Raw genomic sequence first — 16,317 nt, 5'->3', positions numbered from 1 at the left:
GAATCAACGTTTTCGATAGAAACGTTAAACTGATTTTTATTCGCGCGCACGATTTGCACGCAAAAACACAACTGACGCGTATTTCCACAAAGTTTCTTTATTATTTGCAAAGCGATATTGTATCGTCGATAGTATTCCTCTTCGCAGCAAAATCTACTGCCATCTGTCTTCTCGTTTTAGTCAAGTTCCTATGTCCGGCGCAGTCCAAATTCTCCGTGAAACATTTGTTTCTGCAGCACTGCCTGCACAACGTGTACACGCACTTGAAACCCTGCGGGGACGAGAGACGGCAAATCGTTGGAATCGAGTGCTAATTCTCTTTAGCCGGTACATACAATGGAAAACTATGTTTTACGAACCACTGGATTCGGACAATCGCGGCAGAAATTGAACCCTCTCTTCGCGACGACTGTTGTTGGCCTGTTGGGACGCCGTGCGATTCGTCGAAGCTTTTTCAAGCGTTTCCGCGATATTTCGTTGCCGTCCTCGTCCGTAAATTTTCTCTTCGCGGTATCGTCCTATAAGATCACGAGAGAGAGTGAGAGAGATAAAACAAGAATTAGCAAAACAAGGAGACCAACCGTTTCAAGGGTTGACAACGACGTCTCTTTTTCTTCCGGAGAACTGCGCACGTACGGCTGACACAACCACGGCGGCAGCTTCAAATTGTAGTCTACAACGACAAAGGAACGGGATCCGTCTCACATCGATATAACTATTTAAAATGTAAGTATATGTATATATAGTATACCGTACCGTTGGTCTGTTCGTGCCACGCGAGACGGCCTTCGTGATAGGGCAAATAACGATCCCTTAAAGCGTACACCACACTTCTGAACGATTCCATGGTAGAGTTCTGTGCCAAGTTTTCCCTTTCCTCTTTATTCTCTGGTAAAGAAAGTCTACTCTCCGGTTAAAAGAATGCCGGACGCGACGAAAGTAAGACGACAAAGAATACGAAGAAGATTGCAATAAAAAGAAGAGACGATACGTACGTGTGATGGAACAATTTGAAGAGGTGACCGCGGATGTAAGAGGCCGGGGCGGGATATCGTTCTACCAGATCCAAATATTCGAGCGCTGCCTCCCAGCTGGCCGGATAACGTGCCTCGAATATGTACGGATTATAAAGATTCCCTTCCGCCGACATCACCGCCTGTACACCGGTTTCTTCTATGCACCTTTCAACGTCTTGCAGGTATTGAATGTTGCCGTTGGCGAATACCGGAATAGCGACGGCTTCCCTAAAGTTTCGAAGAAAATAGAGAGTCGAGTAAACCGATGGGAATCGGGATCGAGTTCGAGATAAGTGATACCTGACAGCTTTGATATGATCCCAAGAGGCCACACCAGTCAACGGTCCTTTCTGCTCCCTGGTACGTCCGTGTACGGTGAGCAATCGCGCTCCCGCAGCTTCGAGCATGCGAGCGTACTCGACCGTTTTCTCGATTTCCGGGAACACTCGCAGCTTGCAAGTCACGGGCACACGGAGTCCGTTGCTCAAAGTACTCACTGTACAGAGAAAGACGGATAAAGATAAAAGAATTCCCTGGAGTTTTCGCGAGTTCTACCGACCGATTCGTTGCAGCAAGTCCCAGTCGTCTTGCAGAAAGGCACCGTAGCGACCACGTTTCGCGATAGCCTGAGGACAACCTATGTTTACGTCTACAGCGTCGCAGTAGGGTTCTGCTAAAAGCGCCGCCTCCAGCAACACGTTCGGCTCGTTGCCGCAGAACTGGAAGAAAAATAACCGAGCGATAAGATCCCTCGTTGTCTTCAAGGTTCGAGTTAAGTGGAACTACCTGTACGATTAAAGGCCGATCTTCGCCGGTGCTAGCTAGAGCTTCCCGCCGATACTTGGGATCTCTGCGGAACACCGAAGAGTGAAGCATCGGCGTGTAACATAGTTGAGCACCGTGTCGCCGACTCAGCAATCTCCACGGCAATTCGCTGGCGTCGACCATCGGCGCGACCACGTACCGCGGGGATCCCAGCACGGTTTCCCAGACATTCTCGGCCGTGGCATCGTCCGTGAACGGTTCCGCTGTAACCGATGTCATCTACGAGGGCAATTATACGCGTCAACGTACACGCGTCCTACGATATCCCTGCGTTCGCAGGGGAAAACCGAGTCGGCCTCGGGGGGAGGGGAGCGCCGAACACGTAAAACAGGAGAAACGCTACGGTCTCGCGGTCGAGACGTTCGTTATCGATGCGCGACAAATGTAACGAAAGGGTAAGCGATCGACGAAAGACAGCGACTCGGTAATCAAACTCCCGACGACGTTGAGGCGAACCGATCGAACCGAGGTGACGAGGAACGCGAGAAACGCGGCGACTGGAGGGAACACGGGGAGCAAGGAGACCGAAGAGGAAGTGGCGAACGGGGCGAACGAGGTGACGCGGGTTTCGACAGATCCGACTCCAAGATGGGAGAGAGTTGTATGGATTGAGCGACGCGCGAGTTCATCTTCAGCCTCGGCTTTTTCCGGAAGGAACAAGTGCGCCGGGTGCGAGTATGACCGTGGCTGGTGGATCTCTTCAAGGTCGCCGAGTTCGATAACTTCCTCGATTGCGAGATCATGATCTGGTCGGACGAGCGCGGTGGAAACTTGACGGATGGTCGCAGCCCGCTGCTGTCGATGGAAGCGGTGGTTTCGGACTCTGCGACGCGGGCAACGGCGTCGGCGTCGGCGTCCACGTTGGTATCGGCGTCGGGAACGGTCGACCGTCGTTCAGCATCGATCCGCGACCGAGCAGAGGCCGACTTAATTTTGCTCGGACGAGCCGCGTTCGAATTGGACGATCGTCGTCGACCGCTCCTCCTCAAGTAGGTCCTCAGAAATTTTCCAATTCGTTCGACAGCTTCGCAGGAGTTGTTCGTCGGCGGAGCACCGTCGACGGGATTGGCGCCGCCGCTGGTCTGCCGTTTCTTCGATCCGTCGGCTTTGCCGGTGGACCGGCAACGACTGGCCAACGAGTTGGCGGCGGCGAAGCAACAGGAGACCGGCGAGGGCGTCGACGAGCCGACGAGATCGACCGAGTCCCGGAACACGATGGTCGATTGGTTACGTTTCGCCCCGGGCGCGCCCCTCGACGAGAATTCGATCGAGGTTTCGTTCGCGATCGACTCGATCTCGTAGGAGAAGCACAGCCGGAAGTTCTTCCGTTGGTTGTTCCGGGGACGGATTCGCGTTTCCAATGTTGCTCGGTCCGACTCGTTCTCGTCCGAGTCCGCGCGTCTGTCGAGGATGCGGGGTCGCGAGTTCGTCTCGAGTTTCGCTCGATCGCGCCGATTCGAAGGGAATCTGTTGATCTCGACTGCGGTCACATCGATGTTCGTGGTCGAACTGCTGTTGTTGGAGACCGTGGCGTTCGCCGTTGCGGCTGCAGCGTTCGCCGTGATTGCCGCGGTGGTGGTGACGGAGGTGGTAGCTGCGGCCGCGGCGGTGTGTCGCGCGCGTTTCTTCCGCACGTACTCGTAGGTGGTCAGCCCAAGGCACGCGATGTACCCGTGAAAGAAGCACAGGTGGATCAGGAGAATAGCGGCGATCGCCGAGAGGATTCCGATGGCGGAGATCAGGAGGATCGAGACGGTATCGGAAACGGGAGCGATCGAGAGAGCGGCTCGAGGCATGGTGGTGCTGGTGGCGGCTGTCGCGTTCTCCATGCTGGCGCGAGCTTCTCGGCTCGAGAAAAACGACAGCGTCAACTCGGTGGCGGAGAGTCCGGCGACCGATAAGCTAGCCAGGATCGCGGATATCAAGCAGATCAGGAACGCCGAGTAGTTCCTAGCACCGATGCAGTTGTTGAGCCATTTGCAATGGTGGTCGAACCTCGCGACGCATTTGTTGCATATCGAGCAGTGCTTGGTCCTCTTGCTGTCGGTGGTTATGTTGCAGAGGTGACACCGGCCGTTCTCGATCACGCGAGCGTGCTTCGTCCTGTCGAACTCCGGCAGGACCTTGTTCGCCGGTTGAGCCCGGACTCTCGGGTCCGCTGGGTCCAGCAGCAACACGGTCAGGTGGGAGCAAAAGTGCGCGAAAAAGAGGATCGCGATCAAGCTCGAGAGCACGGGCCGCAGACTCGGCTCGAGCTGCGGCGTCAGCACCGCGAACGTGTTTATCGCGATCACCAGAATCACGATCCAGCCGATCACCTGCTGCGGGTGCAGAGGCAACTGGAGCCCGTGCACGCGTCTATGTTTCCTGCGTTCCGGCGTGATGAACGCGTTCTCGGCCGAACACCATCTCGATACGATGCCTCTCGTGCTTTCGTTTCGCATAACGAGCGCTTCGTTCCGGCCAGCGCTCGCATCGGTACTCGCTACTCGGCGATTCCTCCAGGACACCGCTTCCCTCGTAGAGACCGCCTATCGACACCTCCGAAAGCTTAGAAAGCCTCCGGAAAGCTCCAACCCCTTTCTACCAACCTTCCTCCTTCGCTTCCTCTTCTTCTTCTCTTGCCGATCTCTCCTCCCATATTTTCCTCGACTCCGCTCATCTACGATTTCATATCTTTCGCACCGTCCTTCCTCGTCCGACTTCCTGAATGTCCAATTATCCGATCGGTCGCTCGATGTTCCCTAACCCAGACCAAACAACGATATGCGACGATTCGTGGGAACTATGTGGTGGTATAATGTCGGAACGTCGGGATGTCGCGGATCCGCTCGCCAATTCTCGGGGAAACTCGGTCGGACGAACCCTTTCGACGGATCGCGACTCGCGACCCGCGACCCACGACCAACTCGTCGAATCGATACTCGCATGGCAACGTTGTCGCCATGCGAGAACGAGAACCATGTAGAAAATTGTGAAATATGTCCCGTATCTCCGGCGAACGTTCTACCCTTTCAAATTCGCGTTCTCCGCTCCCACCGCCTCCATCGATTCTATCGAAATCCGAGCTCCTCTGCATACATATATGTAGATGCTGTTCCCCTTTCGTCTTTTCGCATCTTTCGATAATCGAAATATACGTCCGATTGTTTTTATACCACGTTCCACGTGCAAAACTACTTTTTTGTACGGTCAATAATAATAACAAAATGAAAACGACTATGACAACCTGCCAACTCGTCGACGTTGGATTAAATGACCGAGACGCAACGAGCTTTATGCAGCACTGCTATCGGACCTAACTTTTATCGATCGAATAAACGTTGCAAATCAACGTTATCCATTTTAATTAGAATTCACAAAAATCCCCTGAAATTTTTCTTCACTTCTGAATATTTTCCAGCACGATTCCAGAACAGTATTGTTCAGGAGCGTAGTTGTATATCGGTTAATATTATGCATTTAGTTAGTTAAATGATAAAATATGCATGCTACTTTGCGATTGTTGAACTAACCTTAATTCACTGGTCCAACGTTGAGGTTAACCCAGAGGATTTACCTAATTCCAACTTGAAATTACCGACACTGCTGTAAACTATACTTGATATCGAATCGCGTTTGAATGTCACGCAACGTATTGTATCGGGAAACCTATGTTTCTCTTCGCACAGCTTCTATCAATTTGCCATCACTGAAATCAGCTGAAACAACACATATACATGCATACACACGTGTACAATTGTGTGAGGTTTTGAATGTGTGGTGAGTATCGAGATCGTATTATCGATATATCGATGTGCAACAGTGCCCGATTCGATAATGTACTAATCGATTGTCGATATTGCCGAGGATGCAGTTTCGATTTTCGATAGCGATGATGTTTGCTGTCGCCTGTCGCTGCCGCTGCCACTGTAGTTGTCAATGAATCTATCCGTTCCGTTCGATTTGACTCTACGAAAATTGAACATTTCTGATGACGTCGAACGAGTGATTTTGCATCTTCGCGACGTTATGTGAGTCGTCGAAATGACTGGTTTAATTGTCTTCGCCACAGTTATCGTCGTTCTGTACTGCAGTTTCACCTGGTAAGGTTAACGACGATTCACCTCTATTTAGAATTGTACGACGCATTAGAAAGATTAGATCGTTGTATATGAAATGTCCGATTTGAAACAGTAACGTTAAACAACCGCAACTATTTCTTATTGATCGAAGAATCAGACATTTCTTGATTGTATTATGGTACAAATTGAATTTTTTAGTCACTCACATGCTTCATCTGCAAGATTGTCATCTCTATTTTGTAGTCCTTTTTACTATCAACGAGTAATGCGTTGATTAGTAGACTGTGGATCTTTATGCAGAATAAAAATTGCTTGCACCAATTGCGAGTGACTGGAGCTACATAAACAGTTTATTCCTACTTTAATATTGTTAACAAGCTGAGAAAAGTAGATAGCACTCTTAAATCATTGTGACCTTTCTACTGTTTTAAATTACTTCCGCTCATTTTCGCCATAAATGCATAAAATCTGCAGACTATTGATTAGTCACCACATTTTCACCAAATATCGCATAACACTATTGACAATATGTTGTTTTCCCACACATATAAAAAGATCACACGATAATCGCACTGATTTATGTTGAAAGCAGATCTATTTAACACTTTGATCGCCCAGCGTAATTCGGCTAAGTTTCCGCGGGGCCCAAATCCGACCGTCGGTACACAGAACGTAAACACAGCGGAAAGCGAGAATTCATGTTGTATATCCTATATATAAAATCCTATTTTTAATTAACTCGAACAAGAAGAGCGTCACCCATATTTGGGTGACGGGGCCCCCACAGAAGCATATCCGTCACCCAGATATGGGTGTTAAAAGGAAATTTACATGTGTACCTCAAAGAGACGTACAATGATCTAAAATTGGACATTTCACATGGAACAACCTAATAATTCGACGAATTCGTCTGTCGCAGGATAATACCCAGGCTTGTGGCATGGCTGGTGAAAAGGCGGTACAAAATTTACTTACGAGTCGGTCACATTTCGTTACCTTATTTTATACTTCGGGACGTGAACGTTTCGAAAAATGGATTCACATTGGTAAGCATTATTATATCAAGATACAGAGGAACCAATGGTATCGGACTAACTTTCTTCGAATGATTTTAGGAAGTGGAGGAAATCAGTATACGTAGCAGTTTGATCAGTAGCGATGTGGCGAAACTCTTGGCTGTGATAATGAAAGATGTACGGATAAACAAGGATGTTCCGACAAAGACTCCTTGCTTGCCGAAAAGACCGGCGCATCTGTTGGATTTTCGAAATAAAAAGATTCCTCCGATAATCATCACTTTTGTACAGGTACTATGAACAATAGAGGCGGTCGATCATTCGTGTATCGTTGATTTTCGTGTCTCTTGACTCTTGTTACCGAATGTTTCAGTTTATGGCGGTGCATATAGAGAATTTAAGTCTTTTAGCATTGGGTAACGGCTGGCTGGCAAACGGTAGCGCGGAGAGTCTCAGTTTGGATGGTAGCGTTGTCCATGGAGCTCGTACTCTCCTCGGGTCTGCCAGCGTCGTGGGTGGTGCGATAAAATTATTGCGACACTCGTCCGACGCGTGTCTCTCGCAGATATCGTTCGCGGGTACGGCAGAAGCTACGTTGAGAGCGCAAGGAGACCTTTCGGTGGAGGTAAGGTAATCTTGTTCCGAACGCGTGCACGTTTCTACCTTTTTGGCCCGCTGCACACATCCGTTTTTCTAACGTTCGGCGACTGTGCGGTACTGGAATTGCGGTCTGAAATACTATGGATTCAATTAGGTGGTGCACATTTGTTTGAACCGTAGTTGCGGCGCCGCACGTCCATGTTGCGTTCAATATTTACGCAATTCGTTCGTCAGTACATTACATCGACTGATACAGTTGATGTACACGTCCGTTATTTTGCCGTACGAGTCGTCGCACGTCAGAAAAACGGATGCGTGTAGCGGGCCTTTATGTGAACATTGTTTGGACCGTTGTTTGGTCCAAACATTTGGTTCAATGCTTTGAATGGTAGCTGTTTGTGTTCAGCGCACTTTATGGACGATCCGAAACAACTGTCCTTTCAAAGGGGAATCAATTGAAATCAAGCAGGATCTAATTTATAGAAATTGTACATCGGAATAATGCAGACAGAGGGTTCCGGAGGTGTGGATCTGGTCACCTTCTTCAAAGACAAATGCTCGTTGGCCGACGCATCATCGTACTCGAGCGCGAACGTCGACTCCTCCAACGATTTGTTGACTCGATTAGCACCGCTCATACCAAAAGTATACACCGCTCTCTCACGTTCTTATATCCTCGAACATTTATTCGGGCAACGGATCGAAACGAACTGGTTGTGTTTGTAGGATTTTATACTGAAAATTGGCCCGTCTTCCGTGATCATGGGCAAAGAGGATGGCATGGTACTTGGTTTAGAAGGTGTGATGAAGGGTCTCCAAGTAAACACGAAATTCCAGCCGTGCAGTTTTCAATTGAATCTTACTTTAACTTTGGACGGACTTTCTGTTCGTAGCAAGCTTCCAATTTTGACGTTGCGATCGTTATTAATCAATTCGAAGGTATTGTCTACTGTATTATCTATCTCTCTGTCTTTGTCTTTATCTTCGTCTCTGTCTTTATCTCTACGAGACGGTGTATTACTTCTACAGGTGGATCGAAACATTTTAGAAATTGCCACGCAAATCCACAATCTCTCGATTATTTACGACCGGAAAGATTGGGAGACGATGTTCTGCAATGCTGATCACGAAATTTCGAGGCCGGTCACTGGCATAACTTTCAAGAATAAGTTACCATGGTCGGATGTCAGAGTGAACACCGAGCTTTACGATTCGTCCGTGAACGTCAAGTTGTTCGACGTCGACGAAATTTCCTGCGGGGTGAACCACGTGAAGTATTCCCTGAACACGCTTACAGGTACAGCTGCGACGCTCAAGTATGTCCGTGTCAAGTTTCGCGGCGTGTCGAAATCAAAGTAGAATCTAACGCAAAATGGTTTCCAATCCAATAGACACGACAGACGGTTGGAATACGGAATTGGTAGTGGAGTCTTTATATTGTACTTTAAACGGTTCCAGTACCGTCACCTCGGAAACGTCCCATCGGTGGGGTACACCGTTGTCCATCGGAGTACTATTGGCTACAACGCGTACCAATGCTATTGGAATCGCTGTCGATGCTCTCGTGGCCGAGTGGAGCTTAGAATTTGCCAGATTCCTCGAGGAAGCCTTCAAGTGGGTTCTACGGAGAATAATCCTTGTTCGCTTGTAACGTTGCTTCTATAAACATTACCTTATTATTTCACAGATGTTACCGAAAAACTGGGAAAACAGAGCTAGCCGAGAAGGATAATAACCGTGACGCGGAGAATGTGATGCAATTGAATCTGAACGTAACGAATTGCAATTTGTTTTTCATTGCGGAGAACAATCGTACGTATGTGTACGTATAGCGCGCGATCGTTGGTAAGCGCAGAGTCGAGTCGCGTGACACACCGATTAATTTTTAGTTTCCATCATGACGCGTTTGGACACGGCGAGTTTCGAGCACAACGCCAAACGATTGGTCGCCGTGGGCGAGGGTGTCAGCGCGATTACTTTGAACAAGAACGAGCCGATTATCTGTCAACACGCTCAAGCGTTGGTTCATCCGTTCCTGGCTGTAAGAAAATGCAAAGGCGCAGTCACGTCGGATACTATTAATATCAGTTTGGATGGCACCAATCTGGCCTGGGGTCCAAATTTGCATCTACGACTTCTGCAGCTTTGGCTGGAGTCCGCAGATTTTCGATCGATCTTCGATCGAAACGATGCAGACGGCACTAGGGTTAACGTACAAGGTACCTACTCCGTTTTGATCCGAAACAGTCGACCGACTCGTGACTCGTAATCATCGAAGTTTTGTCGACAGGCGAGAAGCTTCCGAAGCGGAAGCGAGTGGTGGACGTGTTAGCCACCGGAGGTATCAGTCTGTCGATAGACATTTCTCCGAAACACTTTCTGGAACTATCGTCGGATCAGTTACGTTGGTCGGAAGGAGAATGGAGGTTGAACTACATCCGCATCGCTTTGGATATGGCCGATATCATCATGGTCGAAGGTTTCCAGCTGGTCAGAGTGCCGGAGAACGAAGAAGTGAGCGCGGAAAGACAAAGCAACGAGGGTTTCGTGCTAGACTGGAACGAGACGTGGGCGCTCAACATCGAATCGGTGAAGGCTTGTTTCCCGTACGAGCATCAGTTCACGGATGCGATACAAAACGAACTGTTCAGTATAAGGAAATGGTTAAAGGAGATCCATTCCTCTCCGAATAGAAGAAAAAAAGAATTGTTACCGTGCGATCTAATCATAAAGGTATGCAGTTTTCGCTTGTGAAGAAAGAGTATTATGGAATTAACGATTTTACACGATTGCAGATTAAAGAGTGGGTGTTCGAAGTGAGCGACGACCCGTTCGAGGTCCGATTGCGAGACAATTACGAGCTTTTGGAGGACGAGTACAAGGAGAGTTTGAAGAGGCAGGCGATGCTCGACACGAAAGTACAGGCGCTTTGTCGAGCTCACTTGCTACTACCACAGGACAAGGTCGAGGAACTGTACGCCAGTCTGTACAAGAAGAATGCGGAGATCTACGTGCAACGGTGGAAGCAAATGCAGCGCGCCGGTCCAGCGAGGACGAGACTGTTCGCATGGTCGATGTTGGACCTAGAGATTTTAGCGTTGGCCGATCCGTCGATCAACGGTACCGAAAGAGCAGTGAACGCGCTGCGAGAAATGGACGCGGAGACACCGTGGCCCGAGGACGGGCTTGAGTTCAGCGCGCTCTGGGTTCGCGGGATAAGCTTGAAATGCGCCGAATGGAAGCTGCAGCTGAGAGACTTCCCGCAACCGCTATTGCTGGTTGAGAGTTTGAGCGTGTGGGGTAGGTTAGCCGGTGCGGAGGCGCTTGCACCTCCGCGGGCCAGGCGCACCGTGCGAATCGAGATCGGCGCGCCCTGGGACGACATCGTTGTCGAGAGGGGGATGACATCTCTCAAGTACTACCACGATCTAAACTGGGACATCGACAAGTTTCGATACGCGTTCGGCCCGTGCTGGGAGCCGGTGATCGCCCAATGCAATCTCAGTTTCGAGAAGATCATACATCCGTCGCGAGATCCGAGTCCACCGTTGCCCTTCTGGGACAAGATGCGATTAACTCTTCACGGAAGGCTGACGCTGTGCGTGAAGCAGCTGACGGTGTTGTTGCACGGCTCCTTGGATCCTTACAACACCACCGAAGAGATGGAGTTAACGTGGACGGGGCTGGCGCTGGATTGGACACAGGGCCGAATTATCGTCAAAGGAGACTTGGATGTGTACGTTCGTACTGCGAGCAAATATGATGACTGCAGGTTGCTGCATCTGCCGAACGTACGGTTGAGCATAAAACTGGCCTGGGTCTGTTTAGGCGACCCGAGAGACCATCACGCGGCGATTCCTTGCGCGCCGGACAGACTGCCCGAGTATTCGAGCAACCAAGAACACGACTCGTTCAGAGCGTTCCGTTCGCAGAACTTGAACGCCAGCCTGTCCCTCGAGACAAAGCCAACTGGTTCTCCTACGTTGAGCAGCGCGCCGACCGCGCTGCTTTACGGCAGCACGCTCAGGTGGTTCGAGAATTTGAAATTGATTCTGTCCGGGGCGACCAGACCGACGAGAAAGGGGCCGCTGTTCAAGAACATCCGGCCAAGGAAGAAACAACTTAGTCGACATTACCGTAAAGTTCGACTGACGTTGGCGTTCCACCGGTTTCACGTCAGCTATTGGATGTCGTTCGCGATGCAGCGCGGATTCGAGGTGACCGGCGGCAGGGTTGCCTGCAGCTGCGAGCATAATTTATCCTTGCACCCGATCGACGACGATCTGATACACCGACCGCGAGCTGAGTGGTCCGTCGTCTACATGAACTGCGAGCTGAGCGACGCGGAAATCTGGCTGAAGAGCGCTCTCCAAGAGGACAAAGAGACTGCGTCGCTGCGACAACCGGTCGAGAAATGTTACTGTTTGAGCGTGGCCCGCGTCAGCTACGGCAGAGAAGCAATGGTGACCGGCGTGAGCGGCGGCGACACTCCTACCCATCGGTTGGTCGTGCACGATTTGAAAGGTGCCTGGACGAAAACGAACAGAGACGTGGCGTTCGCTCTTTTCGATTCGTTCATCAAGACTCAGCAGCTGAAGAAGAACCTGTCGACCGCCGCGTTGAAAGGCTTCCACAGAGAGAGCTCGTCGACGCCGCATAAAAATCGGACAGCCGCTGTCAGATCCACCGATCCGCAAACCACTCCGTTGCCGAACGCACCTATCGCCTGCAATTCATCGTCGGCGAGTAAACCGCAACAAGGAGAAGCTGTCGGGATGCTGCAGAGGTTGATAGCAGAAGCAGCGAACAAACCTGTCGCGTTCAGCGACGACCTCTCTGTTCAAACTAGAGGCCAGCAACTCCGTGGATTAGCAGCTTGCCATCAGGACGACGTTCTGCACAAGAATTGGCTGAGTATGTCCTTCCTTCCTCTTCTCTTCCTTGATCCGTTGCGGACACGATTGTAATTTTCAGAGCTACTACTCTCCGTCGGTTTCAGTTGCCCTAGTCAACAGTCAAGTGTTGCTGAAAGGTATCGAGACGCGGGGCTACGTGATCTTGTCCGCGGCCAAGGCTGAAATATTGCAGAGAATTCACCAACCGGTATGGAAGGAGAGAACTCTGGTCACGAAGACGACTTGGGTAGGCTCGTTAGAGTGTATGCAGTATTACGCGACCGTCAACGCCAACATCGATGACAATATTGACGATAATATAATGTGGTTAACGTTGGACAACATTCAGGTAAATGTTGTAAATACATATACAGGATGGAGCATTTGAAACACGTCATCCGATAACGATATCGTTTACTTCTATCATCGATATGAAACGAGATATTCGAGTGACATGTTTGAAATGCTCTACTCTGTGCGAAGCAAACGATTCGAGCTGAATCGGGTAACTGGAATTGCAGGAGAAAGATTCAACGGTGATAGCTGGTTTACCTGATGTGCCGGCTCTGGTAGGCTCTGGGCAGAGCGTCGGTGGTGTGGTCAGTCAGACGGTAGGTGGTGGTGGTGGACCGCAACACCAGCTGCAACGGATCGTCTCGAGGTGCAAATGCGAGTTCTTCTACGTCGGATACGGCCAGGCCCTAGATGTTGGGTCCGTCGATCAAGTCCCGCCGCCGCCGAGAGAAGAGGTCAGCCTCTGGGAAAGGAAAGAGCTTTCGGCAGCCGACGCGTTTACTTTGATGCATCACGACTTGGACGTCTGCACGAATTCCCTGCAGTACGCCATGATCCTCGATATCGTGAACAATCTGCTGCTCTATGTTGAACCGAGAAGGAAAGAGGCATCGGAACGGTTGCAGAGAATGAGGTTTCAGTTGCAGTTGCACTCGGTCGAAGACCAAAAGCGACCTATTCAACAATTGCAGAACACCGTGCGCGGTCTGGTAGCCAAACTGAGGAGATTGGAACGCGAAACGTATCTGGTGCAAAAGGCTCTGGCGGAGAAATCCAGTCCCGAGTTGCTCGCCGAGATGGAACGGTTGGAGGCGAGAGTGTTCGAGTGCAAAGAGCAACTGGCCGCGAAAGCAGAAGAACTCGACGTGATGTTCAGCTGTTACAAAGAAACCACCGCACCCGCCACAGCTTCCACCACTTTGAAGGACAAGCCGGCTGCGGTCGCGAGAGTCGCCGAAATCTGCTTTAAACATGCCCAGTGGAGATTGACGGACGCCGACGGACAATTGGGGATCGCCGATCTTATCTTGACTAATTTCTTGTACACGAAAACCAGCAAAACGGACGACTCGGTCGAGCACCTTCTCGAACTAGGGTACGTTCGAATGACTAACTTACTGCCGAATCAGATCTACACGGAAGTTTTGACTCCCACCGAATTGCAAAGCAACATGCCCGTCGACAGGCAAAGAGCTCTTCGAGTTTTCTGCAGGGAGAAAGCACCGGTGGCTGGCATATCTGTCAAGGAACATTTCGAGATCAATGTGGTCCCCCTGACTATAGGTAACCTTCTATTGTTCGCTTCTCTGCTCCTTTGGTTTCGAATCAATTTAAACTTGAACTTTGATTTAGGGTTGACCAAAAAATTTTTCAACACCATGCTGAAATTCTGTTTCCCCGAGAGGGATCCAGAAGGAATAGAGGAATCACCTGCGCCGCAACGTGATTCCTCGTTTTACGTGCCCATCGAGAGAAGGGACGATGTGGAAAAGATGAAGGAGAGAGCAGACAAAAATAAACTGTTCATATACATAAAAATACCAGAAGTACCAGTTCGCGTATCTTATAAGGTATCTTCGTCCCTGTTCCTACACTCTGAAAATGTTCTTAATCGACGTTGCGTATCGTTACAGGGAAACAAGGAGAAAAATTTGGAAGATGTCCGCGACTTTGCACTTGTAATACCGACGTTGGAATATCATAATGTGACCTGGACGTGGCTCGATCTCTTATTAGCCATGAAAAGCGATTCTAGACGCGTGATATTGAGTCAAGCAATCAAGCAAAAATTACAGATCAAACCACGAGGTCCGCAAGAAGAATCTGCCCCGCAAGAGGAAGACAAAGCTCGACTTTTATTGGGTGCTAGACACTTGCCCGGAGACGCGAGGAAGAAGGGCGTATTTAAGTTTAAATAGATCTTGGTTCTGGATTGATTTGAACAAAATTTCTGACACAAACGAAAGAAAACGAGACGAAACAATAGAAAGCAGAGTATATTAAGTATTTTCAAACGGTGCTTGCAAACTTTTCTATTTATTACACTTACTCTGTACAATAATAAAGTCGATCCTAGACCAATAAAAAATTACCAGTTTCGCTTTGTATCAAATTCCGTTTTGATAAATCGATTAGAGATAGAACGCTTGGAAAATGTCATGTTCGTACACTTGTATAATACACTGCTGCACGCCTAGTATTTAAGACTGGAAGGCAGAGCCGATAGATTCAATACAATCTATTTTAAGAAGTGGATACATTAAATTATTATTATCTATATAATTTATAATGAATCGTAATTATTCCCCACGTTTTCATAACGATCCATCGAGCTATTTCGTTATTGTTTCCACCATTAGAAATTCTCATATTATAGAAAAATAAATCAGAAATTCTAGTAACGTCGCGTAAGTACAACATCGTATTTTTCATTGAAATATTTACAATTTACATGCCGTTTGAAGCGTTATAATCTACATCTATTATAAAGTGATCAGAGGGGCCTCCGCGTTTTTGCTCGCGTGCCTCCACTCGTTCAAATCAGCCAAAATTCTTCTGCCGTACATTGTGTGTAACTCACGAAACGTGATCCTCGTTCTTGGGACATTTTCCGTTCTACCGGGAGCAGATCTCACGCTCTGCGAACGATGATGAGACTCGGGCCTGTTAAAGGGATTGTGACGTTGCCGTGGAGGAGCTTTAGGAGACGGCGAGGGTGCCACTACCATAGTAGTTTCCTCTTCCGCAGCATCCAGTTGTCTTTGCAATTCCGCAACCATCACCTTCATGTAGTCATAGCTTGCGCACGCCAAAGCTTTCATCCATTGTTCCATAGATTCCTGCGAACCAAAAGGTTAGATGCAATTTAAAACAGTTAAAAGATTTAGGGACTTTAAGAGTATTAACATATTGTTTTTACTACGTTAAAATTATTAGTGAAGATTACAAATTTATATTTGGCTTCTGTGTCTTGCAATTGATGCACGATACCTGAGATTCAGCGGCGAGGGCATAGTTCCTATTATTCGGACCGTGGAACACGATTTGGAAGCCGAACTGTTCCTCGTCCTCTGCCAACTCGATGGTACAACCTTCCAAAACTATCATACCCACCGGCTCCTTGTCACCTCGCCGATCGAAATAAAACAATATATTTCCCTTGAGAACGAACCATCGTCTCTGATAGCCACGGTTCAGTTCGCCGCGTTTGTTTAACCAACCCTCGCGATCCACCGGCGTAGCCGACGTTGCGAAAGCTACCATATTTTTCTCGTTTATTTTCATTGCATTTGAAACTCCGTTCTGTACGGGTTTTGCTTCTTTCTGCGATATTTCAATCTTTCCGATAGAAAAGAAGTCTTCGTTATTCAAACTGTCTTATTCAAACTTAACCTCACGCGTGAAAACGTTGAAACAATGATTTATGGCGATCGTTGCATCTGCCTCTTGAAACGTTACTCTTTCACGCGCACACTGTAACTGTTCTCCTTTTAATACTTCATGTTTATACAGTGAATTGATTACACGCTACACTTTCACTCAACTTGTCACAGTCTGTCATTTTACGTACACAGACACGTTGTAAGTGTAAATACCAGTAAATACC

General features: G+C 48.7%; 3 protein-coding genes across 7 annotated transcripts; 1 reads left to right on the top strand and 2 right to left on the bottom strand.

The window, feature by feature from the left end:
- Positions 1-20: 20 nt before the first annotated feature.
- Dus1 (Dihydrouridine synthase 1) lies at positions 21-5,341 on the bottom strand. Its single transcript, XM_076430659.1, has 9 exons — positions 3,209-5,341; positions 1,803-2,060; positions 1,576-1,735; positions 1,317-1,512; positions 996-1,244; positions 757-902; positions 582-673; positions 360-518; positions 21-271 (listed from the first exon to the last, which is right to left on the bottom strand). Exons 1-9 carry the CDS (start codon positions 4,283-4,285, stop codon positions 101-103), a joined length of 2,508 nt encoding a protein of 835 aa, XP_076286774.1. The 5' UTR covers positions 4,286-5,341; the 3' UTR covers positions 21-100.
- A 378-nt stretch (positions 5,342-5,719) lies between these two features.
- Hob (bridge-like lipid transfer protein family member hobbit) lies at positions 5,720-14,823 on the top strand. Of its 5 annotated transcripts, XM_076430628.1 has the most exons (16): positions 5,720-5,926; positions 6,825-6,951; positions 7,021-7,212; positions 7,295-7,546; positions 8,005-8,166; positions 8,248-8,460; positions 8,551-8,818; positions 8,913-9,135; positions 9,209-9,333; positions 9,411-9,740; positions 9,812-10,254; positions 10,317-12,435; positions 12,521-12,765; positions 12,938-13,994; positions 14,064-14,281; positions 14,345-14,823. In XM_076430628.1, exons 1-16 carry the CDS (start codon positions 5,868-5,870, stop codon positions 14,627-14,629), a joined length of 6,318 nt encoding a protein of 2,105 aa, XP_076286743.1. In that variant the 5' UTR covers positions 5,720-5,867; the 3' UTR covers positions 14,630-14,823. The 5 variants fall into 5 exon arrangements, with proteins under 5 accessions (XP_076286743.1, XP_076286744.1, XP_076286747.1 ...); XM_076430629.1 differs by lacking the exons at positions 5,720-5,926; positions 6,825-6,951; positions 7,021-7,212 and having other exon boundaries at positions 7,407-7,546; positions 7,928-8,166; XM_076430632.1 differs by lacking the exons at positions 5,720-5,926; positions 6,825-6,951; positions 7,021-7,212; positions 7,295-7,546; positions 8,005-8,166 and having other exon boundaries at positions 8,319-8,460; positions 8,570-8,818; positions 8,980-9,135.
- On the bottom strand, positions 14,731-16,305 carry LOC143212180 (sesquipedalian-1). The gene is made up of 2 exons (XM_076430657.1): positions 15,702-16,305; positions 14,731-15,550 (listed from the first exon to the last, which is right to left on the bottom strand). Exons 1-2 carry the CDS (start codon positions 15,993-15,995, stop codon positions 15,194-15,196), a joined length of 651 nt encoding a protein of 216 aa, XP_076286772.1. The 5' UTR covers positions 15,996-16,305; the 3' UTR covers positions 14,731-15,193.
- Positions 16,306-16,317: the final 12 nt, after the last annotated feature.

This window comes from Lasioglossum baleicum, chromosome 9 (genome assembly GCF_051020765.1).
Source record: "Lasioglossum baleicum chromosome 9, iyLasBale1, whole genome shotgun sequence".
In the NCBI taxonomy this organism is placed as follows: domain Eukaryota; kingdom Metazoa; phylum Arthropoda; class Insecta; order Hymenoptera; family Halictidae; genus Lasioglossum; species Lasioglossum baleicum.
The sequence above is the reverse complement of the archived record's forward strand: the minus strand, read 5'-3'. Positions and strand labels throughout refer to the sequence as shown.

Excerpts from the sequence above, each read along its gene's own strand:
- Dus1 (XM_076430659.1), bottom strand. The coding sequence starts at position 4,285 with ATGCGAAACGAAAGCACGAGAGGCATCGTATCGAGATGGTGTTCGGCC. Across the intron at positions 903-995 it reads TTCAAATTGTTCCATCACAC|ACTTTCTTTACCAGAGAATA; the intron begins GTACGTATCGTC and ends ACCGGAGAGTAG. Across the intron at positions 272-359 it reads GCGATTGTCCGAATCCAGTG|GGTTTCAAGTGCGTGTACAC; the intron begins GTTCGTAAAACA and ends TCGTCCCCGCAG.
- Hob (XM_076430628.1), top strand. The coding sequence starts at position 5,868 with ATGACTGGTTTAATTGTCTTCGCCACAGTTATCGTCGTTCTGTACTGC. Across the intron at positions 9,334-9,410 it reads TTTCATTGCGGAGAACAATC|TTTCCATCATGACGCGTTTG; the intron begins GTACGTATGTGT and ends ATTAATTTTTAG. Across the intron at positions 12,766-12,937 it reads TAACGTTGGACAACATTCAG|GAGAAAGATTCAACGGTGAT; the intron begins GTAAATGTTGTA and ends CTGGAATTGCAG.
- LOC143212180 (XM_076430657.1), bottom strand. The coding sequence starts at position 15,995 with ATGAAAATAAACGAGAAAAATATGGTAGCTTTCGCAACGTCGGCTACG. Across the intron at positions 15,551-15,701 it reads CCCTCGCCGCTGAATCTCAG|GAATCTATGGAACAATGGAT; the intron begins GTATCGTGCATC and ends TTTGGTTCGCAG.